Source organism: Lactuca saligna, chromosome 1 (assembly GCF_052625555.1).
Source record: "Lactuca saligna cultivar CGN05327 chromosome 1, ASM5262555v1, whole genome shotgun sequence".
Lineage (NCBI taxonomy): Eukaryota > Viridiplantae > Streptophyta > Magnoliopsida > Asterales > Asteraceae > Lactuca > Lactuca saligna.
This window is the reverse complement of record NC_136417.1, coordinates 183617149-183628649: the sequence shown is the minus strand read 5'-3', so window position 1 is coordinate 183628649 and position 11501 is coordinate 183617149. Positions and strand designations below refer to the sequence as shown.

General features: G+C 39.2%; 1 protein-coding gene across 1 annotated transcript; it reads right to left on the bottom strand.

Moving 5' to 3' along the window:
• Positions 1 to 509: 509 nt before the first annotated feature.
• On the bottom strand, positions 510 to 4323 carry LOC145046613 (uncharacterized). Its single transcript, XM_078994903.1, has 5 exons — positions 4118 to 4323; positions 3734 to 3932; positions 3161 to 3242; positions 2149 to 2356; positions 510 to 803 (listed from the first exon to the last, which is right to left on the bottom strand). Exons 2-5 carry the CDS (start codon positions 3884 to 3886, stop codon positions 722 to 724), a joined length of 525 nt encoding a protein of 174 aa, XP_078851029.1. The 5' UTR covers positions 3887 to 3932; positions 4118 to 4323; the 3' UTR covers positions 510 to 721.
• Between the last annotated feature and the right edge of the window lie 7178 nt (positions 4324 to 11501).

Genomic DNA, 11501 nt, shown 5'->3' with positions numbered 1-11501 from the left:
AGGCTAATATGTGTTCCTTGGAGTTTGGGATTTTAGTGTGTATATGAGAGAACGAAAGTTGGTTGGAAGATGGCGGGTGTTGAAGATTGACTAAGGGAGAATTTTAGTTGGGGTCAAGGTTCGAGTAATGTGGCAATGAGTGACAGGGGAATGAGGTTGAAGGTGAAAGATATATATTGTTGCTTCCTAGGCTTCTAAGCCTAACTACTATTTTTGTTGTGTCTTGGAAAGTTGAAAATGGGTAATGATGATGTTGAGTTGCATATCTAATTAAAGCGCTTGTGGACATTTTATATTCTTCGTGGGAACATCCTCGGAGTTTATTTAAATATTAATGTTAAAGGTGAACAAAAGGGGTTCGCTTTTTTAATTTGGTTGTACTTTCAATATTAAACAAAAGAGTCTATTCTCATTAAGTAGAAAAGAAACATCACACATAACTTTCGGAATGATTTTGTGGGATGCTTTCTTGGATTAAAGGTGTATATATTTCTTAAAGGAGAAATTAACCTTTTATTGTATAAACAAGGGCAGCTTAGGAAAGTATATACAACATCTCAAGTTCCGGCCTTACATTATGTGCAAAAACATCAATAAAAGGAATGCATCGATAAATTAACCTTTTTCATTACAAACTCATTAATGCTCATAAACAACGGCAGCTTGTGAAACAAAGAATAAGAATAAAAATTGCTAGACCTCTGAAGGTGTATTGTGGGTATTAATTGAGCATGTTGTCATCTTGGCTGTGCTTGGCCATGGAGAGGGTGAAGTATATCAGTAGGAAAGTTCCCATGCTTGACCTGTCAATATTCAATGGATTAATGGCAATAAAAAACAAAGAACTAATTTTTTTGTTGAATAAAACATTATACTTTCATCGTTTTTCTATTACAAACATCTACTTTGATAAAATATTAAGTTACACTAATATCATCCAGATACAAACAAGTTCCATCTACATAATTAAATATATTTTTTAAAATGTAGTGGCATAAGCCTTAATATATATATATATATATATATATATATATATATATATATATATATATATATATATATATATATATATATATATATATATTTCGAAAATATAGTGTGTCTAAAAAATTGAACGTCGTGTTCATAAAATAATTAAAGTGAAATGTTCTATAATTGAATAGATATTGAAGAGTAAATATTAATAAACAAAATCTCAAAGTATGATACATATTCTTAAGAAATAAAGTACAATGTTATATTAAACAGATAAATAAAAAAAAATAATAATAAAAAAAAAAAAAAAAAAAAAAAAAAAACCATAGTTATTCTTGAATTTTGTGCGATTGTATTATTGTATTTAGTTTTTTTTACGTCATTGGTGACATATATGATCTGTTGTTTTCTTAGTTAAACTGTTCAATTTGCAACTCTTTTGGCTTATTTCCATTTGAAATGGTCCCTCTAAATCCCCACGATAATAACATTATATGGGAAATTCTAAATTACCCATTTGAACAATAACACATGTGCGACTTTTAATGCGAGAAATACAAATGTGTCATACGCTATCAAACAATTCCCATGTCGATAGACATATGTGACAAATGATGTTTTGCTATTATTGCATAATGTACAAGTTAATAGCATGCTATCGAACAATTGTCGTGTCCACATATCACCATAAGTCAACTTGATGGTCGTCAAATCATGTGATACTGTTATGCATGAGGTATACTGATACACCCTATCAACATTTCTCTTGGCCATAGGAAATCGGGACAAATCATGTATTGCTTTTGATGCATAAGGTACAAATGAGAAATGTTCTATCGAAGAGAAATTCGCTATCGATCAACTTCCATGTACATAAATCATGTGCTACTTTTAATGCAATGGGACAAGCCGGAAATGCCCTATCGAACGATTCCTAGGCATACGAGATGAATCATGTACTACTCTTAATGCATAAAGTTCAAGTGAATAATGCATATTATGGGTCAATGTGAATACACATGTGGGGACAAATTATATTTTGTTTTGTGGGGACAAATTATACACATGTGGAGATGTGTAACAGTGCAAACATACAAATATCATTTTTGTTTTATGGGATGGCCATAAATGATGTAATTATTAAAACAAAGACAAGGAGAAGGTCGTTCTCACAATGTAGCAAAGAAGAAAAGGATTCTTCTAGGACTGATGATTGATGTTTGTTTGAAACTATTCGATCTTTTTCCCATGAGTCTGCTTCTGGTTGGTGTGTCGCTGACGGTAGTGGTGCTACCGCCAGTCGCGATGCTAATTTGGTGGTGGAGTTGTTGCTCTGTCGCCACCACCAACACTGGTGTAGATTTTTCTGACATTGTGTCTACTGTTAAAATGAAAAAAAAAAAAAAATGTTAAATATACATGAAATAATAAAATCGGAAAGTAAACCAACTTTTCCACCGGAAACGTAGCAAATAATTCAATGTGCATGTGCAACCGAGATTCCAAATATCTGGATAGGAACAAAAAGGAATTGAAGATCTTCTTAACTTTCTTTCCTCTGTTAGTAGAAGATACCTTTTTGTAATTTAATTGTTATGACTCATTAAAATAGGTTGAACAATATTCTTAATTTGTAATGAGTTGTTATATTTGTAGTTATATAATTCTCAGTTGACACGTATAATCAACTATAGAGTTTTAATTATAAATTAATTAGTAATAAAATCATATTTATGTGCATATCATTATCTTCTTCAAAAATCTTATAAGTGCCATTACGTAAGTTTTTCTATTTCTTAATCAATCTACATCAATATAATTATTTTATTCGAGTAGGTAAACTAATTAACAAGAAAGTCTACCCACCTTATATTTGGTGTAACAATTAATGTAAAGGTAAATTTATATTATTATGCAAAGAAAATAAGTAACTGCATGGGTTACAAATTTTTTGTGCAGTAGTTTTAAATTTTTAATGGTCAAGAAAAACTATGATCACACAAATTCGATTATTGATTTACTTAGTTATAAACTGTTATGGAAAAAATATATTTGACAGATTAATTCAATTGTCTTTAATATAATATAAAATTTAACTTTTTTATTCGTAAGTTACTAATCTATTTTATCATATGTAATTAGAGAAAACTAAAATATGTTATAAAAAGGAAAAATAAGGAGTGACCTTTGGGCGAAGAACTACCATCTCTTTCATTGTCAACGCCTTCCGCAATTTGTGATCCTTTTCTTGATAAACTTCTTTGCAACTAATAATTATGCAAATAAAATAATTAACTGCATTGGTCAAAAAATATAATAATAGTAATTAATAATATAATAAAACAAAAAAATAATTTAGTAGCACGTCTACTGTTATTTTCAAAAAATCTTGTTTTCTTTGGATTTTTATACATAACTTGTCAAAAAAAAAAAAAGAAAAAAAAACGGTAACCTTAAATAAAACCATGTAACGTATAGTTCGACATAAAAACTGTTGTTTCATTTAGGATGATCGTAATGTATAATAAATCCAATAACCATTACAATCTATTAGGATATAAATTCTCTTCTTTTGATGACAAAAGTTTAAATGTTTTTGAAGAGATAAAAAGTACCTTTTAAATAAAAGAAATGTATAATACAAAATAAACGGAGTCGTATACTTTTACATGAATACCCTTGTTCTAATGGATTCTTGTTTACAAACTTAAAAGGAAGAAAATTAGATATAGCAACTAAAAGTAAAAACTAAACTTACATTAAATCTTGGATTGTAGTTCGTGAGATGAGAGAAAGGTTCCATATCCACTCGAAAGCTATCACCTTTCATGTTCAAAATCTCATCACAAACTGATATTTTCTGGGTACCCTTTTCATAAGGGCAAATATATCCACATTCCATTGACTCCATTAAAGTCAACCTTCACTATCCAATTGGAAACCTTCTTTTCTTTGATCTGTAAAGAGATTATCACCAAAAACAGATTAACCTTAATCTTGATATCAAACAAAGACCCGACCAATCTCTTTGATAATATTCAAGAATCTGATGAATGTTTAGACAATTACGTGTGAATTCTACAAAAGAAAGAAACATAAATCAAAACCCATGATTCTTTTCATCATCTTGATGATTACCCACCTTCTCTTTAAGACTTTAGAGTGCTTGCAATCGATATATATATAGTTATGACAGTAGTGGTGGTGGCTTCTGGCACGGTAGAGACGGTGGAGGAATTCCAAGGAGGATTTCGGAGAGAGAAGAGCGTGTGGGAGTTGGGATTGGGGAAGAGAGATGAAGTTATGTGTCATATAAGATGTTTGCTTGCATATGGATGTTTTATGTTTTTTTGGGCTTATAGTTATGGTCATGATGAGTTGCTTTTGTTTTTTAATAGTATTTGTTTATACCGTAGAAATTATTGATACTTGAGGAATATTGTTTTATTAATTAATTATATAATATATTAGATATATAGGGTTAATTACAAAAACGATCATATGAAATGTTGATTTTTCTTGGTCTATCTTCGGCATAAAGTTTTTAGCAGTTTTTATATATTAGGTTTTAAGAAAAGTATTCGAAAAAAAGAAAAAAACTTTGTTCGTCCCTAAAAGTTTAGTTTTATTAAAAAAAAAGTCATAATAAAAAAAGCTACTTCAAATAATGTTTTAAAAAGAAACGCCTACTTTTAAAAATATATTTATATATTTATATTTCATAAACCATTGACTGTAATTTTATATTGTTCAAAAAACTTGCTACTATTAGATTCCAACTAACCACAACCAATTACCAGCTTACAACTATCATCTATTAGTTTCGAATTGTAAGTTATCAACTTCCATCTAGTTTGTCAAACACATCGTCATACAACCAATTTTTTAGGTTGTAGAAAAACGAGGCTCGCCTCTAATGGTCCATATTTTTTGGTAACATGGCCTTGTGTTGAACCACTAAAAACCCAATTTAGACAGGTAGGAAAAATCCGATTATATAACATTATGAACAAATATACATTTTACATTTTCGACATTATTGTCAAACATTTTCATAAATATCAAGATGTCATTCAAACCTATTGTAACACCTTATTCCCGATGGAAATTTTCCATTTTTTAATGGAGGGTTTAATAGTCCAAAGTAAAGTAGAAGTATGTAGCGAAGCAGGAAGTCATTAATCGCATTTGCTGGAAACTGAGAAATTTGGAAAATTTTGGTTAGGCTGGCGACTCTTCAGGTAGCGTGACACGCTTTCGGCTTAATGGATTGTTCATTTTTTAGGGATTTGGGTGTATTTGAAGGCCATTAACCTTTGGGGTTGGATCTTTCTCAGCCTCCAATGCACTCAGATCATTCCTTAAGAAATGCTAGCATTCTTTCTCTTCTTGGTGAATTTGGAGCTTTGATGCATTGTGTCACATCCCAAAAATCATTAGCAAAAATTTCATTTAGATATAATGATTCATACAACAATTTAAAGAAAATATCATCAAGTTATTTCATTTCATAATAACCATAGATCATATTTCTCAAAAGCATGTCACAAAATAGTAACAATGTCAAAGTATAAATCCCAAGAATATCATATGCGGAAAATCGTGTGTGTAATGCATTGCTACCGTGCCGGCTCATTTCCCTTCGAGGAAGAAGTACCTAAAACAAAAAATGAAAACCGTAAGCACAAAGCTTAGTTAGTTCCCCCATCATACCATATACCATACATAACACCTACTGTCTAACATATCTAAGTACTAGCTACCCCTTCAATCTCTTTCAGCCAGTAACTTCCCTAATATATCAGGGTACTGGCCTACCCTTTTGGTCCTTTCGACCGGTAACATGCCTAGCATATCAGGGTGTTGGCCTTCCCTTTCGGCCCTATCGACCGGTACCTTGCCTAGCATATCAGGGTGCTAGCCTACCCCTTTAGTCCTTTCGACCGGTATTGGGGACTATTTCACCTCTTACTTCTACCACATAACATCATAGTTCATAAACATATAAGTCATATATTGCCTAGCTTATCCAGGTGCTGGCATAGCCCTTCGACCCAATCGACCGGTATTGGGGTCAATCATAGCCCTCCTACCACTATCACATAACATCATAGCTGTAACGCTCGCAGATCCGAGCTAGTCAATTTAGAGGCAATTAGTGTCGCAAAACGAATTTTCGACAAATGACTATTTGGAACAAATAATCTTAACCAAGTTGTAGAATATGTCTCAAGGGTTCCATACATATAAAGAACACCGAAATCCGAGTTATAACAAAGATGTTATGACATGTCGAAGTTTTACGGCAAAACCGATACGACATCGGGAATCGTAAAAAGTGAATTTATGATAAAATACTTCCTGAGAGTGTGCATAAAAAGAACGTCCAAATCTGAATTTGCATGAGGAAGTTATGATTTTTCTAAGATTTAGTAGAGCGGTGCACAACCCGAAATTCGAATTTTAGATCGGTCAATTTTTAACCAAAACAATCCAAACGAGAATTGAAGATCTCATTAATAGGAGATCAAAGATAAAAAGATAGTCCAGAACGGAGATTGTATGCGAAAGATATGGACGAAGCTTAGTCTCTACTTTTCGAGCGTGGCGAATTCGATACAGTTTTGTAAATCTAAGATAGAATGAGAATTAGCCAACATGATCTAATTGAAAGTTGTAGTACTCGTAAATACCAACATTTGGATATAAATAACATTGAGAATAGAGCTCGTATGTTAAAGATATGGACGAAACTTAGTCTCTACTCTTTAAGCGCAACGAATTCGAATACAGTTTCGTAAATCTGAGATAGAATGAGAATTAGCTGACGGGGTCTAAACGAAAGTTGTAGTACCCATAAATACCAACACATGGATAAAAAAAGAACATAGAAAGCGGAGTTAGGTGAAACGTCCCAATTTTTACGTCCGAAAATTTCATTTTTAAAATATTACTTTAGAAAACATTAATAAATAAAAACATTGTTTGATCACACCATAACACATCGCAACCATGTTCCAAAAGGTCAAACCATACATCCCATCAAAATATCAGAGTACAATCCCAGTAAATCTCGTAAATGCGGAAACCGAAGAGTGTGTGTATGACGTGCCGCTACCGCGCCGGCTCCTTCCCCTTCGGTGCAGAGGTACCTGAAAACAAAACTGTAAACGTAAGCACAAAGCTTAGTGAGTTCCCCCAAAGTACCACATACCACACAAACACATAACATACGTACTGCCAGGCCATTCTGGGGTGCCTGACTACCCGGTACGGCCATTCTGGGGTGCCGACCTACCCATCCGGCCATTCTGGGGTGCCGTCTTACCCGGTCAAGCCATTCTGGGGTGCTGACTACCCATGTCAAGCCATTCTGGGGTGCTGACTACCCATCGGTCCTAACAACCGATCCTCGGGGACTGGTCCCCTCCCGCTACCTCTATCGCATAACATAATAAACCAACATACAAGCATACCATCACATACAGTCAAATAATTTTGGGGTGTCTGACTACCCAGCGGTCCTAACAACTGAACTCTAATACTATTGCATACAACGTATCATGATAGCATGTAACATAACAGGTAATAGCAAACCTAGATGATACCACAAAGACAATCATCTATCATACATCTCCTACTGGTGGGCCGGCAATGTGGCCTTAGACCCATCACTACTGGAAGGTAACTCACCTCAAAGTAGCTGCTGAACTGATCGGAACTAACTGACTGCTGCTGCTCCGGGAGTCCTCCGGCTGCAATTCCCACAACATACTCAATCAAACACTGCTAACTGTCCTTTAGGTAAAATGACCATTTTACCCCCGGTCTAGCTCTAAGCCAATGCTAGAGTCAACTCTCAGTTGACCCGACTCGCCGAGTGGATCTCCACTCGCCGAGTCCCTAGCAAACTATTGTCCTGGGTCCCTGGTTCTACTCGTCGAGTTGGGCTATGACTCGACGAGTTCATCTTCTAACTGTCATTCAACTCCTTCATCCTACTCGCCGAGTTGTATGAACAACTCGTCGAGTTCATCTTCATCCGAAGAACACTTTATGCTAAGACTCGCCGAGTTGTATGAACAACTCGCCGAGTCTGTTCTTAATCTATGAAGATTGCCTTGGACTCGCCGAGTCAGGGCATTGACTCGCCGAGTCCTAACATGGATGAGTTCAGCTCCCAACTCACCGAGTCACCCCCTGTGACTCACGGCTCAACTCGACACATCATGAAGGGACCAAATCGGTGACTCGCGACCAGACTCACCGAGTCACCTATACGACTCGCTGAGTCGTCGCCATGCATCCACCAAATACACAGATTTACTCGATTTTAGTCCATGCCATTCATAGATCTGAACTTCTAGGACACAAATCACACGTAAAGTTTCCAACTTTACGTGTGGATATTCACTAATGTGGATTTTAGGGTGCAAAATGCCTCAAAAGGGTAGATCTAGGATGAACAAGCCACATGGGGCCATAAAGCTCACAGATCTGAGCTCCTGGAGCTCAATCTTGCTTAGATCTAAAGGTTAATCCACTTATTACGAATCATTAAGCACAAACAAGCTTGAAGAATTGCTCAAGAGTGTCTCAAATGGGATCTTAAGCAAAGAAACAGGGGAAAAACGAGATATACCTCAAGGAAAATGTTGAAATGACACAAAGATGGCTGATCTCCTTCTCCTCTTCTTGATCTACTCCTCTTTCTCCTCAAAACTTTCAAGAACACACCAAGAACACTTCAATCTCTCAAGGAAATAAGGGAAAACGATGTTGGGGGAGTCCTGGGGGTGAATGGGGACGAGTTGGGGCGGAATGAGGGTTTAAATAAGGTGCAAACCCTTGAAACTTAGGGTTTCATCCAGCAGCGGTGACTCGCCGAGTCCAGGATATGGACTCGCCGAGTCGCCCACTTAAACATGTCCTGAGTCTCGTCCCTACTCGGCGAGTCGGACCTTATGACTCGCCGAGTCCAAGGCTAAAATAGGGCAATGCTCAAATAAAATTCACATACCGGAAACCAGGTGCTACAAATCTCCCCCACTTATTTTAGACTTCGTCCTCGAAGTCTGCTGCCCGATCCTAAAACAGCTCGGGGTAATGCTCCATCATCTCATCCATCGGTTCCCAAGTCCATTCCGAACCCTTGCGGTGCTGCCATTGCACCTTTACTAGTTCTACCCTCTTGTTTCTCAACGTCTTGGTCTTTCTGTCAAGTATTGCGACTGGGCGCTCAATGTAATTCAAGTTGTCATCAACCTGAATATCCTCCAACGGTACTACTGCTGAATCGTCCACCAGGCACTTTCGCAGCTGCGAAACATGGAAGGTGCTGTGGATCTGACTGAGCTCGGCTGGCAGATCCAGCCTATACGCCACCTTGCCCACCCGGGCTGCAACCCTGAACGGCCCGATGAACCTTGGGCCCAACTTGCCCCACTTCCTGAATCGAATGACACCTTTCCAAGGCGACACTTTCAGGAGGACCATATCCCCGACTTGGAACTCCAAGTCGGATCGACGTCTATCGGCGTAGCTTTTCTGCCGACTCTGTGCAGCCTGAAGTCTGCTCTGAACCTGCTGGATCCTCTCGGTCGTCTCTAGCACCACCTCGGTGCTTCCCATGACTCTCTGGCCAACCTCCCCCTAACATATCGGGGTTCTGCACTTCCGCCCATACAACATCTCGAACGGTGGTCGGTCAATACTCGCGTGATAGCTGTTGTTGTAGGAGAACTCAGCCAAAGGAACATAGGTAGCCCAGCTACCACCGAAATCCAGTACACACGCCCGCAACATGTCCTCCAAAGTCTGGATGGTCCGCTCACTCTGACCATCTGTCTGCGGGTGGAAGGCGGTGCTGAAATGCAGACGAGTGCCCAACTCGTCATGAAATTTCTTCCAGAATCTGGAAGTAAAACGCACATCCCTGTCCGAGATTACCGATACTGGCACCCCATGCCGTGCCACAATCTCCCTGATATAGATGTCGGCCAATTTTTCGGCCGATATGCTCTCCTGAATCGGAATAAAGTGAGCACTCTTGGTCAATCTATCCACGATGACCCAAATCGAATCCACTCCCCGTGCGGTCCTGGGAAGCTTTGTGATAAAATCCATCGTGATATCTTCCCATTTCCACAGTGGAATGTCCAACGGCTGCATCTTGCCATGCGGCCTCTGATGTTCGGCCTTGACCTTCCTGCAGGTCAAGCACCGCTCGACGTACCATGCCACATCCCGCTTCATGGAAGGCCACCAATAATCCGGACGAAGATCCCTATACATCTTCGTCGCCCCGGGATGAATAGAAAATCGGGACTTGTGCGCCTCCTCCATCAGAATCTGACGCACGCCACCGTGATACGGCACCCACACCCTACGGTGTAATGTCAAAAGTCCTCTGCCATCATAATCAAAGGAGGAAACCTGACCCACCACACGCTCGCTCTTCCTATGCTCCTCCTTGATAGCCTCCTGTTGAGCCTCCCGAATCTGCTCCAACAGGGGAGTCACCACAGTCATCCTCAAACAGACGTCCCTGATTGGCACCGTCTTGCAACTAAGCGCATCGGCCACCACATTGGCCTTCCCCGGGTGGTAAAGGATCTCGCAATCATAATCCTTCACCACGTCCAACCACCGTCGCTGCCTCATATTCAGATTCGGCTGGTCCATGAGGTACCTCAAACTCTTGTGGTCCGTGTAGATGGTACACCGAACCCCGTAGAGGTAATGCCGCCAAATCTTGAGGGCAAAGACCACCGCCCCCAACTCCAAATCGTGCGTCGGGTAATTTGCCTCGTGAGGCTTGAGCTGCCGCGAAGCGTAGGCAATGACATGCCCCCTCTGCATCAGAACTGCGCCCAACCCTGAAATGGACGCATCGCAGTAAACCACAAAATCCTCTACGCCCTCAGGCAGGGCTAGGATCGGTGCCTCACACAATTTCTGTCTCAGCATCTCAAACGCAGCCTGTTGCTCGGGTCCCCACCAAAAGACCATGGCTTTCTTCGTCAGTCGTGTCAGGGGTACGACTATCTTGGAGAAATCCTGGATAAATCTCCGATAGTAGCCTGCCAATCCCAGGAAGCTCCGAATCTCGGATGGAGACTTCGGGACCTCCCATCTCATCACGGCCTCGACCTTGGCCGGATCAACCAGAATCCCGTTCTGGTTGACGAGGTGTCCAAGAAATTGCACCTCGCGCAACCAAAATTCACACTTGGAGAACTTGGCATACAAGCTCTCCCTCCTCAGGGTCTCCAATATCTCCCTCAGATGCTCCTCGTGTTCCTCCCGAGTCTTGGAATAGACCAAGATATCATCGATACAGACTATCACAGACCGATCCAGCATCGGTCTACACACGCGGTTCATGAGGTCCATGAACGCGGCAGGAGCATTGGTGAGCCCAAACGGCATCACCACGAACTCGTAATGACCATAGCGCGTCCGAAACGCAGTCTTCTGCATATCCTCCTCCCTGACCCTCATCTGATGATACCCCGAACGCAAGT